Source organism: Pteropus alecto, unplaced genomic scaffold (assembly GCF_000325575.1).
Source record: "Pteropus alecto unplaced genomic scaffold, ASM32557v1 scaffold67, whole genome shotgun sequence".
Classification (NCBI taxonomy): domain Eukaryota; kingdom Metazoa; phylum Chordata; class Mammalia; order Chiroptera; family Pteropodidae; genus Pteropus; species Pteropus alecto.
The window spans coordinates 9,875,701-9,898,345 of NW_006441061.1; the positions used below are offsets into that span (position 1 = coordinate 9,875,701).

At 61.4% G+C, this 22,645-nt stretch overlaps 2 protein-coding genes and 1 long non-coding RNA gene across 7 annotated transcripts in view; 2 read left to right on the top strand and 1 right to left on the bottom strand.

The window, feature by feature from the left end:
* MAN1B1 (mannosidase alpha class 1B member 1) overlaps window positions 1-5,383 on the top strand; it is a 14,421-nt gene extending 9,038 nt beyond the window's left edge. Inside the window, exons 9-14 of one of the 4 annotated variants that reach the window (XM_006918127.3) lie at window positions 9-149; window positions 1,917-2,107; window positions 2,757-2,877; window positions 3,400-3,597; window positions 3,699-3,830; window positions 4,543-5,383. In XM_006918127.3, coding sequence (XP_006918189.1) covers window positions 9-149; window positions 1,917-2,107; window positions 2,757-2,877; window positions 3,400-3,597; window positions 3,699-3,830; window positions 4,543-4,746 — 987 coding nt within the window. In that variant the 3' untranslated portion in view covers window positions 4,747-5,383. The remainder of the gene's footprint in view (window positions 1-8; window positions 150-1,916; window positions 2,108-2,756; window positions 2,878-3,399; window positions 3,598-3,698; window positions 3,831-4,542) is intronic. The other 3 variants (XM_015594289.2, XM_025051144.1, XM_025051145.1) reach the window with 3 other exon arrangements.
* A 1,041-nt stretch (window positions 5,384-6,424) lies between these two features.
* DPP7 (dipeptidyl peptidase 7) lies at window positions 6,425-10,056 on the bottom strand. Of its 2 annotated transcripts, XM_006918128.3 has the most exons (13): window positions 9,902-10,056; window positions 9,718-9,831; window positions 9,498-9,637; window positions 9,239-9,402; window positions 8,927-9,062; window positions 8,766-8,847; window positions 8,508-8,674; window positions 8,273-8,333; window positions 7,803-7,921; window positions 7,547-7,703; window positions 7,327-7,391; window positions 6,913-6,983; window positions 6,425-6,788 (listed from the first exon to the last, which is right to left on the bottom strand). In XM_006918128.3, exons 1-13 carry the CDS (start codon window positions 9,981-9,983, stop codon window positions 6,635-6,637), a joined length of 1,512 nt encoding a protein of 503 aa, XP_006918190.1. In that variant the 5' UTR covers window positions 9,984-10,056; the 3' UTR covers window positions 6,425-6,634. The 2 variants fall into 2 exon arrangements, with proteins under 2 accessions (XP_006918190.1, XP_024906914.1); XM_025051146.1 differs by lacking the exons at window positions 7,803-7,921; window positions 8,273-8,333.
* Window positions 10,049-15,726, top strand: LOC102891073. The gene is made up of 3 exons (XR_439276.3): window positions 10,049-10,298; window positions 12,191-12,351; window positions 15,127-15,726. It is a non-coding gene; the product is annotated as an uncharacterized LOC102891073 (long non-coding RNA).
* Window positions 15,727-22,645: the final 6,919 nt, after the last annotated feature.

A 22,645-nucleotide genomic window follows, 5' to 3' on the forward strand; every position in this document is an offset into this window, starting at 1 on the left:
CCTCCAAGATCCCGTACTCCGACGTGAACCTGGGCACTGGGGTGGCCCGCCCACCCCGGTGGACGTCCGACAGCACGGTGGCCAAGGTGACGAGCATCCAGCTGGAGTTCCGAGAGCTGTCTCGTCTCACGGGAGCTACGAAGTTCCGGGTACGGGCCGGGCATCCCCCCGGGCCGTGGCGGTAAGCGCCGGTCACGTGGATGCCGACCCCGGGCCGCAGGACCCCGCCGACTTTTCCAAGAGCACCCGCCGGGTCACCGATAGCGGGCGCCGGGCCCGAGAGGCGGGGACCGACGGCGAGCGCTCCGCCTGGCCCTGCCCTGGTGCGGCGTCCCGTCCTTGGCCCTGACCGAGCTGGCGGCTTGTTACGCGGGGCTCTGCGTGGCCCCTGGCTCTGTGTCCTGGGCCTCCTCGGTGCCCGCGTGCCCGGGGCTGCCTCGGTCGTGGCTTCCAGGTGTTGGACGTGTCGAGACGCTGGCGCTTTGTAGTCGGCTCTGTGCTGGTGACATTGTGGTCCCGACCGGCGGTCTCCCACAGTGCTGCAGCTGCCGGTGGATCTGTCCTGAGAGGACAGCTTGGGCGGTGGTGTGGACCCGCGGCCACCCTAGGGTGCAATGGGGTGGGCACACGCCATGTGGACGAAGGCAGTGTCCGTGTTCGTTGTCTGCTGACACGTTGCCCTAGTGTTCAAAGTGTCTGTCAGTGCTGTCCTGTCAGCGGCATCACTCGAGCGTGAACTGAACGTGGGGTACTTTTGGCCTCGTCTTGCAGTCCGTGAGTGTTTCTCTTTTTCCTAAATTGAAATATGATTCGCACATTAAGAAAGGCTGCTTTTTCACGTGTTTGTCACGGTGTTCTCACGTTTCATCATTGCAGTAGGCAGCACCCTTAGTGGTTCTTCCCGTGGAAATGCAATCCCATGAAATGGGATGTTTGGCCTGTGTCACAGCACAGTGTCTAAGGTGCACCATGTTGCCGCATACGTCACAACCTGCTCTCTCGTGGCTGGATGACGCCCTGTTGTGTGCACGGACCCCGTGCAACTCACCCATCCGCCATGTATGGGTGTCGGGTGGGCCCCGACGTGGAGTGTGGGGACAGTGCTGCCGTGAGTGGGGACCAGCGGTGCACAGTGGTCCCCGTTTTCCATCTTTAAAGGCCTCACGTCTTGACTGGGCATTGTGCTGTGGAACCGGCTTCTGTGTGGCCACCCGTGTACGTGCCGCGTGGAGGCGCCGGGTCCCTGGCCCGTGTGCTGACGCGCATGGCGGTCTCGGTGGTGTCGAGGGGGAGGCAACCGCGGCACGTGAGGTTTGCTCGGGAGCTGCTCCCGCAGCCACGCGTGGCCAGGTCTTTGCACCCGCTGGAGATGGGAGAGAAAGGAGTGGCAGCCCCCCCGGAGGCGATCCGGCAAGGGGGCCATGTGGGTGGGAGACCAGGGACCCCCCCCTTGGGTAGGGTCCCAAGCGCCCATGAGAGGGGCACAGGCACAGGGTGCTGCCCCGGCCGGACCTGCAGGAGGGGAGGCCGCTCGGGCCTTGAAGGGTCGGGCCCAGCAGCCCTGGGCTCAGCAGTCACGCCTCCTCCTCTCCGGACGCAGGGCCTGAGGCCACACTGGACAGGGGCTCCTGGGACCATGGTCAGTGGGTCCAGACACAGCCCCAGTAGAGCGGGGGCTGAGAGCCACCAGGAGGATCAGGTCATCTGTGGTCAGGGCCTGTGACGAGGTGGCCACATCTGGGGGACAGACTGCGTCACTGTGTGGCATGGGGCTGTTCACAATTCCCACGGGACCTGGGCACTGAGGGCGGCCTGGCCGGGACGCCGGCCTCTGCTCTGCGGGACGGGGTTGGTCCCCGCGTGGGGGCCTGGTGGAGCTCTCGCCCTCGCTCACCGGCCCTCCCCTGTCTGTCTAGGAGGCCGTGGAGGAGGTGACGAAGCATGTCCACTCCTTGTCCGGGAAGAAGGATGGGCTCGTGCCTATGTTCATCAACGTGCACAGCGGCCTGTTCACCCACCGCGGTGTCTTCACGCTGGGCGCCCGGGCGGACAGTTACTATGAGTACTTGCTAAAGCAGTGGATCCAGGGCGGGAAGACCGACCAGCGGTGAGGCCACCTCTGCCGCCCGCCTGTCCCGGCCCTCGGTCAGATCGCAGTGGCCGGCTGGGCCTGGGCCCGGCCCCTCCAGGGCGATGTGCTTCCCGGCACAGCGCCAGGCAGGGCCCGGGGCCTGGGGGTGCCGCTGGGCGCCGGTCTCTGCCGACTGTCCTCTCGGGTTGAGGGGTGGCTCTGGCCGTCCCCTCCCTCGCAGCGGTAGAAGGGCCTGTGTCCTCCCTCTGCTCTTTGTCCTGCTGCTCAGCACGTGCGCATTCTCAGGTAGCACTGCAGCAGCTGTGAGTATCGTTTGCAAAGTGCACGTAAAGCCTCGTGCGGGATCGGGGTGGCTTGACGTCTGCAGCCCGGGTGTGGCTGTGACCTGGGCCCCTGGTGGTGCAAGCTCCAGGTCAACCCCCAGGGCGGGAACAAGACCGTTCAGGGGCTGGCTGAGAAGGAGGTCCTGCTCGGGGAGCAGAGGGCTGTGCCCTCGGCCCTGCAGGCTGACCCGCCACCGCTGCCCTCAGCTGGTGTGGTGCTCCCCAGACGGGGCCCGGCCTCCCGGCTGTTAGCGTGTGAGCAGCAGCTCCGAGTCACATGGCTCGACGCCGGGGTTTTGTACCTACTTGGCCCGAGCAAACAGGATCTCCTGGTCTTGCAGGTTACTGGACGACTATCTGGAGGCCGTGGACGGAATCAGAAAGCACCTGCTGCGCAGATCGGAGCCCAGCAAGCTCACCTTCGTTGGGGAGCTCGCCCATGGCCGCTTCAGCGCCAAGATGGTGAGCATGTTGAGCATGTGCCCAGACCAGGCAGGGTCAGGGTTGCTGCACATCCACTTGTCCTTGACCCCAGGCTCTTGAGCCTGGCCAAAGAGAGAAGGGAAACTGGCTAACGAATGTGAGGTGTCGGAGGTGGATGTGGGCTGCACAGCCCGGGCGGGCCCAGGATTACGGGGGGAATCAGCTGTGACGTGCACAGGCACCTCTCCTGGCCCACTGCCTCCCCTCCCCAGGGTCCCTGTTCCCTCGCCCACCTCCAGCCCCCTGCGTCTGGTGCTCATCGATGTTTGAGGGGTCGGGGCACCTGGCACGTGGGGTGGCCTTCCACCCGCCTGTCTGCCTGTGCCGGGCCTTAGTTCAGCTGCTGCCCTCCTGCCCTGGTGGCCACCGCCAGGCTGCCCTGCTTGCACCCCCTTTGCTGCTTGGGACTCCTGGGGACCTGGGGGCCTGGCGTGGCACGGGCCAGGGCCAATCCTGTGTGGCCTGTGGCTCAGCGGTGGTGAGGAGACCCTCCGATTTCAGGACCACCTGGTGTGCTTCCTGCCAGGGACGCTGGCTCTGGGCGCCCACCACGGCCTGCCCGCCGAGCACATGCAGCTGGCGCGGGCACTCATGGACACCTGCTACCAGATGAACAGGCAGATGGAGACGGGGCTGAGCCCCGAAATTGCACACTTCAACCTGCAGCCGCAGAAGTCTCAGAAGGACGTGCTAGTCAAGGTGAGCCCCGGGGGGTCCGTGGGCGGAGTGGGGCGGGTCTGGGGGTGGGGGCGGGGCTGGCTGGTGCTGAGGGTGGGGCTCACCCGAGCCTGCGCCCCCAGCCCGCCGACAGGCACAACCTCCTGCGGCCAGAGACGGTGGAAAGCCTGTTCTACCTGTACCGCTTCACGGGAGACCGCAAGTACCAGGACTGGGGCTGGGCCATCCTGCAGAACTTCAACACGTACACGCGTGTGAGCACCCACCAGCGCCTTGCTGGCACCGCCAAGGGGGGCAGGGCGGGGCAGGTGGGCGGCCTTGCCAAGGCCTCCAGGATAAGCTGCCCTGTGCTTCTGGTGGTGGAGGGCCCGTGGGACCCAGGATCTGGGCCGGGGTGTCCCTTTGTTCTGTGTTGAGGGACCAGCCAGATGGGCAGGGTCTCTGTGGTGGCTCGCCATGCACAGAGTGTGTTGCCCTGGGTCCTGTGTGGCCTGGGCAGCCCTCACCCTGATGACCCCGAGACCACTGCTCCTCGGGGTGGGCTCTGCGACCACAACGCTCGGGGCTCGGCCGCCCGTCTTGCTGCCTGGCCACGGCTCAAGGCAGGTGACATCTGCTCAGGGCACTGCCTTGACTCGGCCTCTGCTCTGTGGAGTGTAAGGTGTCGGTCGCACCTGTGGGGCGATCTCAGGGTTGTCGTGAGGCCCCCACAGGGCTCCAGAGGCTGGTCACTCGAGGGCAGCTGGCATTGCCCCATCAATCTCTGGAGGGACCACAGTGACCTCCAGGACAGCCATTTCCCTCATGGACCTTGGGGTTCTCTACCCCAAGCCCTGCCCTGGCCGTGTGTGCTGCAGTGAGGCGGGAGCCTGGGGGCGCCTCGGCTGGGGCCCTGCCGAGGGCGGAGCGTGGGGTGGTCAGCAGGCTGTGCCTGCCACCGTGACCCACGGTCTCTGCCTTCGCCAGGTCCCCTCGGGTGGCTATTCCTCCATCAGCAATGTCCAGGATCCCCATGATCCACAGCCCAGGGACAAAATGGAGAGTTTCTTCCTGGGGGAGACGCTGAAGTACCTCTACCTGCTCTTCTCTGACGACCCGGCCCTGCTCAGCCTGGACGCCTATGTGTTCAACACCGAGGCCCACCCCTTGCCCATCTGGGGCCCTGCCTGAGGCCGCGGCCCCCACGTGGGCTGCCAGGCCTGTCAAGTCAGCTGGGCCCTGGCCCTGGATGTAGCCCCCTGCTTTGACCTCAGCCGTGTGGTGTCCACCCCGCTGGCTGGATGCTGTTCAGGCCGGGCTGACGACAGGCCATCAGGCAGCTGGGCCAGGACATCGGGGCCTCGTGAGGTGCTGGGGCGGCTGCTGGGCTCCTGTCCGTAGTCCCTGTCAGGGACTGTGGTCCAGGGTGGTCCAGTCTTCCCCCTCCTCCTCTCTGAGAAGATTCCAGCCATGACTCACATTCCTGACACCTGGGCGCACTCCTGTCCACCGACGCAGGGGCTTGGTGGGGGTCCTGGGGCCACCGTGGGTCCCCAGACCCCACGTTGTGTTCAGAGACAAGAGCTGAAGGGACCCTGGGATGCAGCTGGCCTCGGGGTCTCAGGCCTGTGGACGTGCCCTGACCGAGCTCTCGGGTGTCTGACCTCATGGGGACCTGGCCTCCTGGCTAGCTGTGGTGTTTACTTATTGGACTCAGGGACTGTCCCCGCCCTTCAGGGGTTGGGAGGGGCAGGTGGCATGGTCATCCTGCTCCCAGGCCACCGGACGGAACGGGCTTTCCGTCAGGATAAAGGTGGATTCGCTGTAAGTGGCGTGGCCGAGTACGTGGTCTGTTTCCCGAACATCTGGTGGAGGGGCGGGGCTGGTGGTCTCGCCCTCGCTGTCCGCTGGGGCAGCGTCGTGCTGTCCCCTGCAGGCGAGAGACTGGGAAGTGGTGTCAGCGCTGTGGGCGGGTGCTGGGCCCTGTGGTGCCTGGCGGGGCAGAGGACAGAGGATGCCCAGGCCCCGGTGGCACGGTGGGTTCTGCCTGCCGCGTGCTTTGGCACCGTCTTCTGTGCTGTTGCTTGTGCCCATCCCTTAGGACTGGCCCGGGCCAGTTTCCAGAGAAAAGACAATCCCTGGGCCCTGGCCCGGGGTCCCCCGCCACCTACGACAGGTGGCTTGGCAGGTAGGACAGGTACAGCTCCCTCCATGTTAAACTGGGAGCCCACCGCCGTCTTCATTTCTATAAGATCCAGGTCCCTCAGGAGCCAGGGCCTCTCCAAGCAGCTCTGCAGAGATGTGGGCTCCACGGCAGCCTGGCCTGTGGTCCGGGTGTATTCCCTGCTGGCCCCCACACGTGGGTGTTGTGGCGGCCACCGCCAGGCTGCCCTGCTTGCACCCCCTTTGCTGCTTGGCTGTCAGCTCTGCACGTCTCGTGTCTGGAACGGCTCACAGAGCCTGCTTCAGACACTGCCTCTCGGCCTGCCCTTGCGGCTGCCGGCCTGCCCTGCACGGCCCCTACGGCCGGCGGGCACGTCGTGCTGCCACGGGGCCCATCAGCAGCTGCGTGGCAGGATCTGGACAGTGAAGGTCCAGCTCAGACCCACTGGGAGGTGATGCCCGAGGCGCTCAGGAAAGAGACTTCCCCGTGCCCCAGCAACCCCCAGCAGATGAACTATGAGCAGTGACGGGGAGCCAGGCCACGGCCCCTCAGCGGGCCCCTGCGGGGACGCTGGTGCAGTGGCGGTGGTGACAGGTTGGCCGGGAGGGAGGGCGCCACCCAGGTGGTCCCTCGTGCTTTGGTGTCGTGGTTCAGCTGGCCATGTGAAATGCCACCGTCCCCACCCAGTAACCCCCAAGCAGCAGAGAGGATTGAGGTTTGTTTTATTGACGCGTGGCGGACATGGGAAGGTTGGGCCGCGCGCTCACTGTCACGCTCCTGCACGTGGACCACAGCTGGGACGGGACAGGCTTGGCTGGGCCACCAGGCCTTCGGTCAGATCCTCCCTCGTGCAAGGCCCCTGCACCCCATGACTGAGCTGAGGTTCAAGTGACTGGGAGGCAGTCTCCGCTGGTCCTAGGTGGGAGTGCGCCCCTCAGCTTCTGAGCCCCCTTTCCGCTCCTGCTGCAGCTGCTGCTTATGCCTGGCTGCCGTGACCCACTTGTGGATGACGGTGGCCTCCAGCTTGCGTGCCTCCCTGACAGACATGGGGTCTTCCGGGTGGGACGCTCTGAGGAGCAGGCATAGGGGGCAGGGGGCACTCAGTGGGGCAGACAGACAGCCTCTCGCCAAGCCCACCCACATTCAGCATGGGACCAGACCAGGCGAGCGCCCCTCCCAGGCTGGGACCCCACCTGAGGTCCAGGTGGTGTGCTCCCCCGTGGATGGTGATGGCCAGGACCGACGCACTCAGGTTACTCCGAATCTGTGTCAGCCGAGGACATGCCATGTGGGGCGCGCACTCCAGGCCAGCCAGCCCTCCAGCCCGCCCACACGTCCCAGCTGCGGGGCACAGCTAGAGCAGTGACTTGAGACCGCGTAGCCTGGCTGGTCCCATCGCAAAGGACAGGCAAGCCAGAGGCCAGTTCCCATAAGTCAGGAAAACCAGAAGGGTAGGGGACGGGACAGTGAAGCACAGAACTCAAGTGTGGACATCGGCAAAGGCAGGGTGGGGTCCTTAAGATTCTGCAAAGCCACAAGGAGAACCCCGCATGGGACACTGTCACCATCTGAGACGGCCCCAGTGGATCAGCCCCGCCAAGACTCACCCCGCCCCCTGCCCAGGGGTCCAGGTCGCCGTTGGAGAAGATGATGTTGCTGGCTGCTCTGAGGTCTGAAAGGAGCACAGTGAGTGGCAGGGTCTGGGCACGGCCCGAGGTCCTGGCACCGTGGGGTGGATCAGACTCCAGCTTTGCCGCGGGCGTGCAGACCGCCGAGCCAGCTCTGTGCCAAGGGAAAGACGTCGCCCCACCCCACCCCAAGCCTCACCAGCGCCCCCAAAGTTGGTCAGCAGCCAGTCCCGCCGAGGATACACGCCCCATGTCTCCTGGCAGTACTGCTGGCGCAGGTCCTCGGTGAACTGCAGGTCAGGGAAGATGTCCGTCCGGTTGTTGCTGGAGAAGGCCAGGTTCATCTCGGTGCAGGCCTGTAGGAAGCCCACTCGGCCGTCAGGCCACCTCATTCAGTACCCCCACCCCTAAAAGTCCCAGGCGCCCCATACCTGGTAGTCTCAGGCGCCCCATACCTGGTAGTCCCAGGCCTTGGCGTTGGGGCCCAGGCCGCAGCCTGTGGCGTCTGCACAGGCCTGGTACTGCTGGTAGATGTTGTAACAGGGCTCCGTGCCCGAGGAGTTGTACAGCAGCCCTGGGGGACGGAGGCGCTGGGGCCAGGGGCTGGACACCTGCCCCACCCTCTCAGCGGGGCCCCGCAGGCATCGGGGGCCTGGCATCTCATGCGCTCAGCGAGGCGGAGTACCCAGGGTCTGTCCTATCAGCCCTTGCCCACCCTGCCCGAACCTCCCAGAGCTCGTTGGAGCAGTGACCCGCAAGCTGGGCCAGGAGGGGTGGCAACTTCCCAAAGGTGACGACGGCAGGGTGTCATGGGCCCAAGAGCCTGCTGGGCTTCCTGCCCCCACCCATCCTTGCCCGCTCCTCAGGCTGCCAATGCTGCGTTCCCCCCACGCGCACCCCGCCTGCGGCTGAGGGGCAGACGCACCTGCCAGCGCTTGGAGCCCCCTGATCCTGTGGGTCTCGCTCAGCAGCCGTTTGCAGCCGACCTGTGGGTGCCGGGGGGCACCTCAGCAGGAGGTCCAGTGGCTGCCTGCAGCCCCTGCCCCGGCTCACCCGCCCTGGTCCCTGGCCACAGCATGGTGCATGGCCCTCGAGCTGGCTGGCACTGACTGCCCCAGGGCAGCTGGGCCCCTCCCTGTCCCCTGGAGCGGGGGCCTCGCCTGAACGGGGTTGGCAGGCAGGTGCCCCGTGAAGTCGGTGGGGTATGGGTAGTTCAGCATGGCCAGCATGATGAAGGCATTCCGGGCAAACCCGAAGAGCTGGGCCAGGCTCTTCCAGTCCGTGACCAACTGGCAGGTACCAAACTCCCGGCTGAGTTCCTCGTAGGCTGCAGGAGGGGACAGGACAAGAGCCGTTGGAGGTCACTGGCGCTGGGGGGCCGGAGGGGGGAGCCCAGGGGCAGGGTGCAGCCTCCTCACCTCCCTGCAGGAACAAGTCCTTAATCTGCCGAAACGCGTCCCGCACGCCCTGGGCACACTCGGGACTCTGGTTCTCAAAAATCTGGAAACCAAGCGGGAAGGTGGTGGCTGCAGCTGCCACCGTGCCCGGGCCGCCCGGGTCCCTGAGCCCTCGCACTCACCACAGACAGGTCCCGGAAGAACTGGTGGGAGTCGCTGAGGCCCGCCACCGACACCACAGGTGCACTGGCCGCCAGCGCGCCCGCCACAAGATGGGGGTACTTCATCCTCATGTAGGCGCTGAGCATTCCCCCGTAGCTGGCGGGCACAGGGTAAGGCTGTGGCGTGCTCCCTGCGGCCCCAACCCCCGCTTCCCCCCTGGCCCTCCCCGCCGGTGCCCCAAGAAGGTCAAGAACATTCGGGACCCACAGAAATTCCGGCCCTCCGGCCAGGTGCACCCTTGTTCCTGGAGAGGAAGGGAGGCCAGGGCCCACCTGCCGCCGAAGGCGATGGCGGGGACGTCCCGAGCCTTGAAGTCCTGCCGCAGTGACCGGAGCAGCCTGGCGAAGTCGGCCAGGGCCTGCTCCACGGTCAGCAGCTCCGTGTGCCCGCGCTGCGTGGACTGCTCGCCGAACGGGAGCGACTTCCCGTAGTACCGCTGTGGGCGGCAGGTGGACATTGACCCCGCGCCCCCCGCCTGTCCCCCTGTCCGCCAGCCCCCAGCCCCCAGCCCCCGGCCCGCCGGGTACCCACGTGCTCCGCAAACACAACCAGGGCCTCCTGCTGCATCGCCAGCTCCAGGATGAACCTCGAGTTGTTGGCAAAGAACCACACGTCCCCCTCGTTGCCCGTGTAGAAGAACAGGGGCCCCTCGCCCCTTTTCCAGAACTTGTCTGTTGGGTAGAAGCAGAATGAGGGGGTGGTGAGGCATGAGACAAGCCCCCCAGGGCCGGGAGCCCCCAAGCAACCTCACCTGATATCAGGAAGCGCTGGAGGAAGGTCTTGTTGCCAAACCTCTCGAAGTTGAAATGGTCCAGAAGCTGCTCGAAGTAGTCCTCCCGGAAGTTGGGGTCTGGGTCTCTGTAGGCTGGAAGGCACGATGCTCAGCGGGCGCAGCCCCCAGGGGATGGCGGGAGGGCCCACGGGTCGGTACTTACCCCCCGCCTCCAGGCCCAGCGGCCCCAGTGCTAGCAGCAGGGCCCAGGCCCAGGACAGGGCTGGCCGGAGCTGAGGGCTCATGCCTGCTTTAGCCGGCGCGAGCGGGTCATGTGACTGACTGGGTCCCCGTCACGTGACATCTGGAGCTGTGAGCAGGGCTGTCTGTCACTTCCTTCTCGCTAGCGGCTTCTGTGTCTTTCCGTCCAGTGCTGGCAGCCGCTGTGTCACCACGGAGACAGTCACCATAGGGACACGTGAAGCCAGGGCTCTAGGAGCTGGCGCTGGCGCAGGAACTTGCGCCCGGCCACCTGTCCTCCATCGGCTACTGCCGAGGCGCCGGCCTGCCCCGTGCCTCCCCACTGGTCCTCCAGGCTGGTCCTTCCAGCCAGGTGCCAGGTGAGCACGTCACCAGTACCCACCCGGGAGCCCAGGCCCTCCCCGGCTCCCAGCCCCGTGGGGGAGGGGCAGCTCTTGAGGGCAGGGTCTGGGAAGGCCACCGGAGGGGGCAGGACGGGTCTCGGGGACATGGCGGTGGACGCCTGAGGAGGGAGCTTGTCCACGCAGCAGTAAGGGCTACGGGGCTGTGGGGGTGGGGCTGGGTGGGGAAGGGAGGGATGGGCTGAGGCCTGGGCAGGGGGCCAGGGACCTCTCCCTCCCCCTCAGGCCTTCCCTTCCTGGGCACCTGAGTGAGCAGGGCCCCAGGAGGTGCCAGTGCCCAGAGGGCTGGGGAGCCACCGGTCCCCTGGCATCCACTCCGGGGCCTGAGAGTGGGGTCAGACCTGCAGAGCAGCCCCCCACCCCAGGGGGCCCCGCCAGTGCGCACTCCCCAGACTGTTTCTGGCCAGCATGACCCTGGGCCTCTGCCTGGGCTGGGGTGCTGGGCCCTGGCCGCAGCTGGGGACCCCAAGGCCCCCAGCCAGGCTGGGGCTGAGCGTGAGGACTGGCTGCCCCCACACTGTCCCAAGCCTGTCACTGGGGCAACCAGCATGGTGACAATGACCATCATGTCATACCACCCCATGGGTGTGGTCACCCCATGGTCACCCAGTGCCACACCACAATCACCCCACAGTCCCTGTCCCCATCCCCGTGTCCTCGTGTCCCCCGTCCCTGTGTCCCCATGTCCTCGTCCCTTTGTCCCTATGTCTCCACATCCCCATCCTTGTACCCCTGTGTGCCCACGTCCCCGTGTTCCACTGTCTCTGTTCCTTTGTGTTCCCGTCCCTGTGTCTCCTACCCTGTGTCCTCGTGTTCCCCATGTTCCTGTGTCCCTGTGTGCCCACCCCCCTGTCCCCGTCCCTGTGTCCCCGTGTGCCCCCCCTGTCCCCGTCCCTGTGTCCCCGTGTGCCCCCCCTGTCCCCGTCCCTGTGTCTCTGTGGCTCTGTGTCCCCGTCCCCGAGTCTCTATTCCTATAACCCCATGTTCACCCTGTCATGTGCCTATCCCCGTGTGCCCTCCCCCATGTCCCCGTTTATGCGTCCCCATGTCCCTGTGTCCTCGTCCCTGTGTCCCCATCTCTGTGTCCCCATCCATATGTCCCCCTCCCTGTGTCTCCGTGTCCCCCTCATACCTCTGTGTCTCCAAGTCCAAATGTCGCCGCGTCCCTGTGTCCCTGTTTCTGTGTCCCCGGGCCCCCACCCAGGGTTGCCTGACCTGTCTAAAGTAGAGAGGGCGAAGGCCAGGACAGGGGACGAGGACTGGCAGCCCCTCCCCAGGCCGCTGCCGCTGCCGCTGCCGTCGCCCTCTGGGCTCGGGAGCCCGAGCCCAAGCCCCTGACTGCAGAGCCGCTGCGTCACCCCTCCACGCCCTGCAGGTAGCTCCTCCGGGCCTGGGGTGGTACCGGGAAGACCCAGAGAAGGGCATCCCGATCCCCTCTCAGACTGTCCCGCCACACCTGGCGGCCCTGCGCATGGGGTGCATCTGGGGATGCAGAAGCCCTCCCCACAACTTCCTGGGGCCAATTACTTTTGGGACACAGTTGGGGCCTGATCCCCGCTCCACAGTCCACAGATTTAGGGAGCCTGGTCCCCCACAGCCCACGAATTTGGGGAGCCAGCCCTGGTCCCCACCACCACCTGCTCCGCTTTTAGACCACAAGGCTGCCAGTGGGGGTCGGGGGGCCCGGCAGGCCTGGCGCCCTCAGCCCCGGCCCACGCTGCACCCGTGCAGAACTGGGTCCTGCCAACCACTTGTAAGTTGGGGGGCCTTAAGTGCACCCACGACATTGTGCAATGCTGTCTGTCTCCAAATGCTTTCACCATCTCAAACCGTCTTCACCGTTTACCCAGCCCCAGGTAACCTCCAGTCCGCGTTCTGTGTCGTTGACTCCGCCCCCTCCAGACACCTTATGTACCTGGAGTCCTTTGTGATGGGCTCTTTTCACACGGCATGACATCCTCAAGGCCCAGCCTCCTCGTAGCAGGTGTCGGGACTGCCTTCCTTTTTAAAGGTAAGTAATATTCCGTCGTGTATAGATACCATATTTTCTTTATCCATTCAACCATCAGTGGACATTGGGTGGTTTCTACCTCTTGGCTGCTCGGAGTGATGCCGCCGTGAAGGCGGGCGTGCTGGCCTCGCCGGGAGACCCCGCTCTCGTCCCCATGGTGTGGCCCCGGAAGTGGCCTCGCTGGGGCACATGGCCACCCCATGTTTTCTTTTTTGCAAAACCGCCACACCAGTTTCTGCAGCGGCTGCAGCGCACATTCCGGCTGGCAGGGCGCTACGTTCCCGCTTCTCCACGCCTTCGCTGGCACTAGCCGTTTTCCGCTGTCCCCATGCGTGCGAGGTGCTGTCTCGCTGTAGTTCTGATTTGCGTTTTTCTAACGATTTGTGATGTTGAGCATCTTTTCATGTGCTTATTGGACATTTATATATCTTCCTTGGAGAAATGTCTATTTAGGTGCTTTGCCCATTTTTAAATGGGGGTGTGGGGGGATCCACAAGTAGGTCCCAGTGCCCTCAGCTCTGACCCACGCTGCACCTGCGAGGATGACTGTGTTCATTTGTGTGTACATTATAGATAATATATAATGTAGCCTTTTAATAAAGGGGCTCTTTTTGTTCATTTCTCTGTTGAGTTCTAGTTTTTTGTTGTTCAGTTTGTTTTTATTGTTGTCATTGACTTTTAAAAAATACATTCTGGATATTAAGCCCTTGTCAGATACGTTGTTTGCAAAAATTTTCTTCCATTCTGTGGGTTGCCTGTTTACTTTGTTGATAGTGTCCCTTAGCGCACACAAGTTTTTATTTGGATGGAGTCCAATTTGTCTATTTCTTCTTCTGTTGCTTATGCTTTTGGAATTTTATCTAAGAATCCACGGTCAAATCGAGGTTGTGAAGATTTACCCGCTTTTAAGAGTTTTATGGTTTTAGCTCTTAGAGTTATGTTGTTGATCCGATTCGAGTTAACTGTATCTGGTGTGAGGTAGGGATCCAACCTCGCTCTTTGCTGCATGTGAATATCCAGTTGTCCCAGCACATTTGTTGAAGACAAAGTTCTTTCCCCGTTGAGTAGACTTCCCACCTTTACAAAAGTCCATTGGCCACATGGGCACGAGTTTGTTTCCAGACTCACGTCCAGCCCCTTGCTATGCATGTCTACCTCGAGGCCAGCACCACGCTCTTTTGAATGTTGGCCCTTGTAGTAGGTTTTTATATGGGGAAATGTATGTCCTTCAACTCTGTTCTTCTGTCCAAGGTAATTTAGGAAAGTCCAGGCCCTGAACAGACAAGCACATGGAAAGATGCTCAACGTCCGTGACCATTATGGAAACGGACATCAGAATCGCGGCGAGGTCTCACCTCGCACTCGTGGGAACGCTACTGTCCCGCTGGCGGGGCGTGGCGACCTCAGGGCCCTGTGCACGGTGGTAGCGGTGCCGCCATGATGGAAAGCGAGGCCGTACCTCAAAAGACCAGGCATTGAAATGTCTTTATGGTCCGGCGCCTCCAGGTGTCGGTGAACTTCTACAGGTGTTTTTACACCACGTGCATAGCACTACTCACAGCAGCCAAAACCTGGGAGCGACCCAAGTGTCCATCAACAGAGGACTGGGCAGATGTGCTGCGTCCTCGTAGCGCAATGCCACGCAGCCTTAAAAAGGGAGGAGCCCAGACCCCGCTGCCGCGCGGATGGGCCTGGAGGGCACGGTGCTCGGTGAAACGAGCCAGGCACAGAAGGACAAATACCGTGCGACCCCAGGATGTGAGATGCTCAGAGTAACCGAATTCAGACGCAGGAAGTAGAACAGAAGGGGTTCTACTTCTGTTTCATAGGCCTGGAGTTCCATTCTGCAAGACAAAAGTTCTAGAAACATAGTTCACAGTGATGCTAATGGACTTAATACTACAGAGCCCTATGCTGCCAAAATGGTTAAGATGGTGAATTTTATGTTATTAATTGTGTTTTTACCACAAACAAACAAACAACAACAAAAAAACCCCTGAGAAGCAACAAAAGAAAAAAGCAGTTTCACAGAAACAGGAAGTAGGTGGTGGGGCCGGGGCGGGGGAGGGGTGAGAGTTTAACGGGGACAGAGTTCCCCTCTGGGAAGATGAGAAAGTCTTGCAGGTGATGCTGGTGACAGCCACGCACAGAGTGACTGTGCCGGATGCCGCCGAGCTGTGCGCTCACCCTGGTGAAGACGGTCGATTTTATGTCATTTACATTCTACCACAATTTAAAACATTTTTAAGAAGCATTCTGGGTAAAAACTTCCAGTTTTGACCTTCACTTTACATTCATTTTATTAATAAATATTGATAGGTATTTTTTAAAAAGAAAAGAAAAGCAGGGAGTCTGGAGTGGCCCACCCAATCTTCCACTGACGCTGGATCTTGTACAAGTCACTTACTCGCCCATGCCTCAGTTTCCCAGCTTCCAGTGGGGAGCACGGGAGTGAGTGTCGCAGGACCGACATGAGCTACAGGCTGTAACCCTCCCGAGCCGCGCCTGGCCAGGGTGGGGGGAAGGAGCGGCGAGGGCCGGGCTCAGGGCCGGCCTGAGAGCCCACCTGCCTGGAGCACGCTCTGTCCTCTTTACACAGATGGCAGGGATCCCCAGGCGCACATGCAAGGGTGGCATTTGACACCAAAGGGAGAGGTAGTAAACAGAGGGCTCACAGCCTTAGAGCCGACCACAACTGCAGGCAGAGTCTCAAGGGTAACACACAGGAGACCACTGCAGAGGCCATGTGCCCTCACTATTGAATTTCATCTCCAGGAGGAAGATGAGGCAGTGTCCACCCCATCACACAGCAAGTTGGCTGCGTGTCCACATCACCACCCCAGCCGTCCTCTCGGGACAGATCCACCGGCCGCTGCAGCACCGTGGGAGACCGCCGGTCGGGACAACCACGATGTCACCAGCACAGAGCCGACTACAAAGCGCCAGCATCTCGACACGTCCAACACCTGGAAGCCACGACCGAGGCAGCCCCGGGCACGCGGGCACCGAGGAGGCCCAGGACACAGAGCCAGGGGCCACGCAGAGCCCCGCGTAACAAGCCGCCAGCTCGGTCAGGGCCAAGGACGGGACGCCGCACCAGGGCAGGGCCAGGCGGAGCGCTCGCCGTCGGTCCCCGCCTCTCGGGCCCGGCGCCCGCTATCGGTGACCCGGCGGGTGCTCTAGGAAAAGTCGGCGGGGTCCTGCGGCCCGGGGTCGGCATCCACGTGACCGGCGCTTACCGCCACGGCCCGGGGGGATGCCCGGCCCGTACCCGGAACTTCGTAGCTCCCGTGAGACGAGACAGCTCTCGGAACTCCAGCTGGATGCTCGTCACCTCGGCCACCGTGCTGTCGGACGTCCACCGGGGTGGGCGGGCCACCCAGGTTCACGTCGGAGTACGGGACCTTGGAGGGCGTCCGGAACGCAGGCAGCAGCCGGTTCCCCAAGTCCTCCTGACAGAGGACACAGAGGTCACCGTCCGCCGTCACCGGGAGGCCCCGTCCACGGTGCACGAGGCCACCCCGTTGCCCGCTTCCGTCCAATGACGAGGACAGACGTGAGCCTGCTGGCTTCGCGTGGCTCCGACGCTGCCCGGCAGCGGAAGTGCGCTGGGCTCAGTGGGCCCGACCGCGTTTCCCGCCGGCGGCAGCGGACAAGCGGGATGCTCAGCTCGGCACGCGCGCCCAGATGGACACGTGACCCGCGGGGGAGCCGACTGGACAGCCCCACGCTCCTGAATCCCGGCCCAAGGGAACGTGCTGGGGTACCGAGACGTGGCCTCCCAGGCGAGGGGGCTGTCACAGGCCCGAAGGGGAGCACGAAAGGGTCCCAACCATGTCCCGAAGGGAAGCGCGAGCACCGTCGCAGCCTGGCCCCGGCCTCCCCGCCCATCCTCAAAGGCGCCATGCCAGTGACAAGGTGCAGACAGCGCTCCTCCTCCATCTCACAGCCAGTGCTCCACAGGGGCTGTGACCAGGACCCCTCCCAGGACATGAAGGAGGCTGACACGTGGTCGCAGTCTCTGCTTTTCAACATCCATGTGAGCGGAGCAGACGTCCTCGGCGTACACAGATGACTCAGTGGGGGGCTTGTGGCCCAGGTCAGGTCTGGCCGGAACCACGCTCTGTCTCCAGAACAGGTCTGGGGACCAGTGCTGAGCAAGAGGCGCGTCCACGTGGCCTCTAGAAGGGCCTCAGCCTCGCTTCCTGCCAAAGTGATGGGGACGTTCACCCCCCACCGTGCAGGTCCCTCCTGGACACCAGAGACCGGACTGCAGCTGCTCATTAGCTTTGCTCCTAAATGGGCCACCTGAGAGGCACTCAGGACTCTCTCCGCCCTCACCAGGACTCTGCCGGTCCCCTCCAAACACATGGCAACACATGTGTGACAACCACGGGATGCACTTAGAGCGGGCGGTCACCCTCAGGACAGAGAACGTGGCGCCACATGCGGGACGCAGTCAGACGTCACCACCTGATCCAGCAAGGTGGCTGAAAACACTCTACGTTTCTCTGTCCAGCTCGCTGCCCTTCAGTGCCTCCAGGGGCGATTCCAGGCCAACGACCAGAGCGCTCGGCCAGTCAGCCCGGTCACCAGCTCTACCGTGTAAGGCGCCCAGGGGGCTGGTACCTTTCCACTGGTCGGCCACGCTGATGCAGGACAGGAGCCCACAGAGGACCATGAAGGCCAGCAGGAAGAGGACCGCGTTCCGCTGGAGCCGTGACAGCTGCTTCCATTTCTGAGGGAGGGACCGAGAGTGACACCTTTGACTCAGAGAACATGGCCCGGACTCTCTCCAGCTGTGACAGGCTCAGTGAGGACAATGAGTAATTCCAAAGGTCCCAGGTCCCCGTGTGGAGTCCTCTTGTGTTTGCGCTCGGGGAGGTCCCTCTCAGCAGGGTTCCCAGGCTGGGCCACACTCCAGGTGACACTGGCACACATCAGATGACATGGTCACAGGCGTAGACACACTTAGGTCCAGTGCAGGGGCCGCGGAGAAACCGCAATGTGTTGGGCTCAGGCCCGGCCCGGCCCGGCCCTATGCAGGGTGTGGCTGCCTCGCGGCCTGAGACCCCTGGGCACCCACCGTGCTGTCCCAGGCAGCACGTGTACTCGTGGCACTGCGGTGGCACTGCGGTGGCACTTACAGCCAGGGAGCCCCAGGTGTCTCACCCGGATGGTCTCAGGATGCACCTGGGGCTGGCCTTTTCTCTCTCAGTTCCCCCTCCAGGCTTAAGGACACTAACTCATGATACCAAAGTTTCCCCAGTGCCGGGATTTTGTGGGTTTGGCTCTGGTGTGTGCCCTGCAGGTGTGTGCAGGTGACAGGGCGTATCTTCTTCCTGCTGTTGTAGGAGGAGCCGTGATGGTGGCTCTGTGGTAACACTGACTGGGCAGGGTCATCGGCTCATTGCAACTCCGCAGTTAAGTAGAATGATGGTTATGCTTCCCAACGGGTCTTTAAGGCAAGAACTACGGTTCGTGATCCGGCGACACAGACAGGTCCCGAACCTACTCAGGTCTGTCTAGTCAGGGAGCTCCCTCGCCAGCCACCCTTCATCCCAGTCACAGATCATTATCTTCTCTGGAGCATCAGCTGAGGTTTAACAGTATTATAGCATGTGTGTCCTCGCAGTTAGCGGACAGGAAATCAGGGACGAGATTTCCGTGATGACTCTTAGTGGATTTAGATGCATGTATTGGGCTTTTGGAGCGCCGGTGCCATTGGTGACTCTGCTAGGGTCAGAGACGAGCTCTGAAAAAAAAAAAGCTGTGGAAACTGTAGCTCAGCGTATGGGTGAAGAGGGAACCAGTCATCTTTGCTGGAAGTTTTCTTAATAGCCGATACTTTTGTTATTTTGGACATTTCTGGGTGTTCTTTTTAAGAAAATGTGATTTCTTGGAGAAACGGGAATTTTAAAAATACAGACTCTCTCCCAACTGTTCTGAATGCACGGGCTGTGACTGTGGAGCAGGCAGGCACAGCCCTGACACTAGGTAAGGCGTGCTTTCGGGGCCACAGGCTGCCATGGAGGTGGAGGTATTATCTATTCTAACAGGAATGAGTTAAGTTGGTGCCCTCGATACGTACACCTTCCTTGAGTGGAAGTGAACACTATCTGCAGTTTGAGCAAACCAGAGAACTGGTGTTGGTCACTGTTCCCTCCTGACCCAGTAGGCCTTGTGATGGGACTGCAGTGACCTCAGCAGACACACTGTATTGAAGTGAGTTCAAGGTCCAGGGTTCATGAGTTAAATCTGGGATCACCAACCATGCGAAGAAAACTCGAGTAGCAGAAGGGGCCTGTCTAGGAAAAGGCATGAGAGTTTTGTTTTTCCTGGGTTGTCAGACCATGGCAGTCAGAAATAACAGGATGAAGGTCAGGGGGATCACAGCAGTGGGTTTTTATTTTGTCATTTATCAGTGACCAGAAAAATCCTCCAATTCCAGGCAGAAAGAACCCAAAGAAAAGCAGCTCTTAGGGCCACACGAGATGGAGTAAGAAGTCCTTATAAGGTTTTGAGATGGTGGCTGGGTAAACATGGCTGGACCACCTGAATGGGTAAAGGGGTCTGAGCAGAGACTCCACCAGTGTCAGCCCTGGAGGCCGGCTTGAGGGCAGACGTGACAACGCTGGCGACATTACTAAGCAGACAGACAGACAGAGCATTAGATAATCAGGTGTCAGACTCCAGAAAACAATTTCACCAAGTTAAATCCAGGTAACACAAACCCACTGGGGGCCCTACTCCTAGGCGCACACAGGGCTGAGAGTGTCAGTGAGGGCAGGTGGCACCGTGGGCAGAGAGGCACAAGGGGTCTCATGAGGCTGGGCCCACTGTACCGAGCCGAAGGCCCCAGTCCAAGACAGTGGACCTCCAGTTTTGTCAATGCCCTTCAGCCAAAGGCCACAAACACAACTGTGCTTAAAAAGGGGTCTCATCACTCTGCCCGGCGCCACCAGGCACTGCAGGTGACTCAGGACGTGGGTGTCAGGAGGAACTATTACAGGACCTGACCGCGGTTGGGTGATCTGGGGGAGGGCTTTGCTCCAGACTGGGCACTGGCAGAAGGGGGCAAATGCACAACTGGGGTGGCACAGTGACCTTGCTTGAGTTAGACACGAGTACGAAACGGCTATCCCATCGCGGTCTCAGAGGAACCTCGTCCGAGGCTGGGTTCTGAGAGTCACGTCCCGCGGGGAATGTCACCCGCTGCCTTCTTCCCCGAGGACCGGGCCCCGGGGTTTCCGCTCAGCGCGGTGACAGCGAGGGCCGCCCGGAAACCCGCCCGGCGCCCTCCCCGACTCCGCCCCGCACACCGGCCCCTCGGACGGTGCAGGCCGGGACCTCTGCTCCCTGCGCCAGGACGAGCGTTCGCGTCCCTGGCCTGGGCGGGGGACGGAGACAACGCGACCCGCCGGACCCGCCAGCACGAGCGGCGCTGCCGGCTTTCGATGCCGTCGTAGCTCTGGCCAAGGCTCAGCGTCACCGAGATGAAACCCCAAGGCGGCGCGGGCGGCGGATCCGTGACAAGCGACGGGCCCAGGCGGCGTCAGGAGGCCAGGCTCTGAGGGGCCCGGCGCTCGGCGAGGCCGACTTTCCGCGGCAGCCATCGCAGCCCCGGCAGCCTTTGCGAGCGCCGCGCGCGTGCGCGGAAACGTGACTTCGACGCGCTCTACTGCGCCTGCGCCGCGGGCTCGTGGCCCTTCCGCGCCTGCGCCGTGGGCCCTGTCCTAGCCCGGCGGTGGCCATGGCAACAGGGCCGCGCTGGCTTCCGCTCCGGCGGGGTCTCGCGGGCCCCGAGCGTGGCGCAGTCGGAGCCCCTGGCCGGGCGCCCCGGACGTCCCGTGGTCAGCGAGGACGTGCTGGGTCCGCGCCCTCGCGGGGACGCTCGGACTCCGGGCCGGCGTCCGGCCGGCTCCGCCATGCTGGCGGGGAGCTCCTGCGACCTGCGTCTCCGCGTCCTCGCGTCCCCGCTCTGGGGCGTGACCCCCGCCGCCCAGGCAGGTTCCCCGGCCCGAGCGCCCGGCCAGAGCTAGGTGGGCCGGGGCCCAGCGAGAGGACGGAGGGCCAGGGCGGGGCGGCCGGCTCGAACCCCCAAGAGTCACGGCGACACCCCCACCCCCGCCCGTGCGGCGGAGTCGCTGCTACGGCCGCCGGCGGAACTTCCCTTCCGCGGACCCGATGGCCTTCGGGTGCACTGAGGGTCACCGCACTTTGCCGGGCACGTGCTTCCCCTCAACGGCACCGCGCCCTGCCCGGTGCTTTCCAGGACGGGGAGCCACTGCTCCCCGCAGTCCTGGCTGTGGCACGTCTGGGTGCCTGGGGGCTCCTCGCTGTGTGCGCCTCCGGCTCAGCACCGGGCTCATCCGAGCCGCCCCAGGAAGCGCCTGCTGCCCTCCTGTCCCCCTTCTCCTCCAGGGGCCACCTCTCAGGTCTCTGCAGGGGTCGCCCACACAGCTCTGCAGGTGGTTCCAGCGGCGCCCTCATGCATCCCTTCTTGCGCAAGCGGTTACCAGGGAAACGGTAGAGTATGGAGGGTGAAAGTGCAGGGGCGAGTCACCAGGGTGTCAGAGTAGAGCGAAGGGACCCACCCTGGAGAGTTGGTTCCAGGAGCAGGTGCCGAGCCAGCCCTCCCGCCCCAGGGACTGACCCACTAGGTTGTCGCAGCCCCCACCCCCACCTCACAAACCCTGGTAAAGAGCTGGCAGCGAGGACTCTGTGCCCCTCTTCCTGTGCAGACAAGCCACCTGCAGATCTGAAAATGCAGATTCTGATTCCGGGGTTCTGGGGCAAGACCAGAGGCTCTGAAGTTTTTGCATATTCCCAGGGGATGCTGCTGCCGCCACTGGTCCACCAGGCTGCGCTCGGAATTCCAGGGAGTAGAGTAGATCTCGTGGCCAAAGAATAAGGCCTTGAGAAAGAAGAGGGACCAAGAAGGGAGGAAGCCGTCGGAGCCTAACAGAGGAAGTTGTGTAGCAGACCTTCTTCCAAGTCCAAACCAGGCAGGACAGATGAGCAAAACGCACAGCTGGACACAACCTTGTGAAATGTCAGCGTTCCAAGGGCCAGTGAAGGTCTCAGAAGAATTCAGAGAGGAAAATCCGGGTAGCCCCGGGGGGGGGGGCGGTGGCAGGCCCATTAGTATCCACTGCTCATCCGCCAACCGACGCCAGAAAACAAAGCAACACTTTCCAAATTCCAAGGGGGAATGATGGAACTCAGTCCCTGCTAACATTTTTTTTATCTTAAAGTCAATTTAATCTGATGTTAGTATAGCCACTCCAGCTCTTTTATGGTTGCTGTTTGCAGGATATATAGTTTTCCAATATAGCAATTAAAAGAACTATGCTTTTAACAACAGCCCAAAAATACTTGAAGCAAAAGCTTACAGAAATGAGGAAAGAAACAGACAATTCAAATTCTCAGTAATGGATAGAACAAGTAGGCAGAATATCAGCACGAGTTAAGAAGAACTATTGAACTATTGAGTTAAGAAGAACTAAGAACTATTGAGTTATTGAACAACACTAGCAACCAGTTTGTTCTGACATCTGCTGAACGCTCTACCGAACAGCAGCAGGTCTGTGTTCTCAAGTGTATAAGGGACGTTCTTTAAGATGGATCACATGCTGGGCCATAAAACAAATCCACATAGAGTTTAAATGTTTGAAGTCATGAAACATACTTTAACCACATGGAAGTAATGTAGAAATAAAAAGGAAGATTCTGGAAATCCATAAATATTTGAGAAATTAAAACGACATACTTCAAAATGAACCAGGGGTCAAAAAAGAAATCACAAGGAAATGAAAAATTTTAAACTGAAAAAATTTACAGGATGCAGATAAAGCAGAGCTTAGAGGGGACTGTATAACTAGAGACATTTATATTAGAAGAGATGAAAGATCTCAAAATTTAAAACCTATGTTTCTAACGTAAGAAGCTGGAAATAAGGTGCAAATAAAATCCAAAGCAGGTAGAAGAATAAGTGTTAAGAGAAGTCAGTGAAGTTGAAAGCAGAAAAATGACAGTGATCATCAAGTGAAAGAGAAAGCTGTTTCTTTAGGAAGATCCACAAAATTGACAAATGTTTACCTAGACTGACAAAATCAGGGACATGAGAAAACATCACTTCTGACCTTACAGATATCAAAAGGATTATAAGGGGGTATTACCAACGACTTATGTCAATAAATCGAACAGTTTAGGTGAAATGGATAAATGACTAAGAAGATACTAATTACCAAAACCGATGCAAGAAGAAATACAAAATATAAATATACCTATA

Bases quoted from the DNA above. Each gene is read 5' to 3' on its own strand.
- DPP7 (XM_006918128.3), bottom strand. From the start codon at position 9,983: ATGAGCCCTCAGCTCCGGCCAGCCCTGTCCTGGGCCTGGGCCCTGCTG. The intron at 8,334-8,507 runs GCGAGGCCCCCG...CGGCACCCACAG, and splicing joins TGCCTGCCAACCCCGTTCAG to GTCGGCTGCAAACGGCTGCT. The intron at 7,922-8,272 runs GTGCGTCTGCCC...TCCGTCCCCCAG, and splicing joins GGGGCTCCAAGCGCTGGCAG to GGCTGCTGTACAACTCCTCG.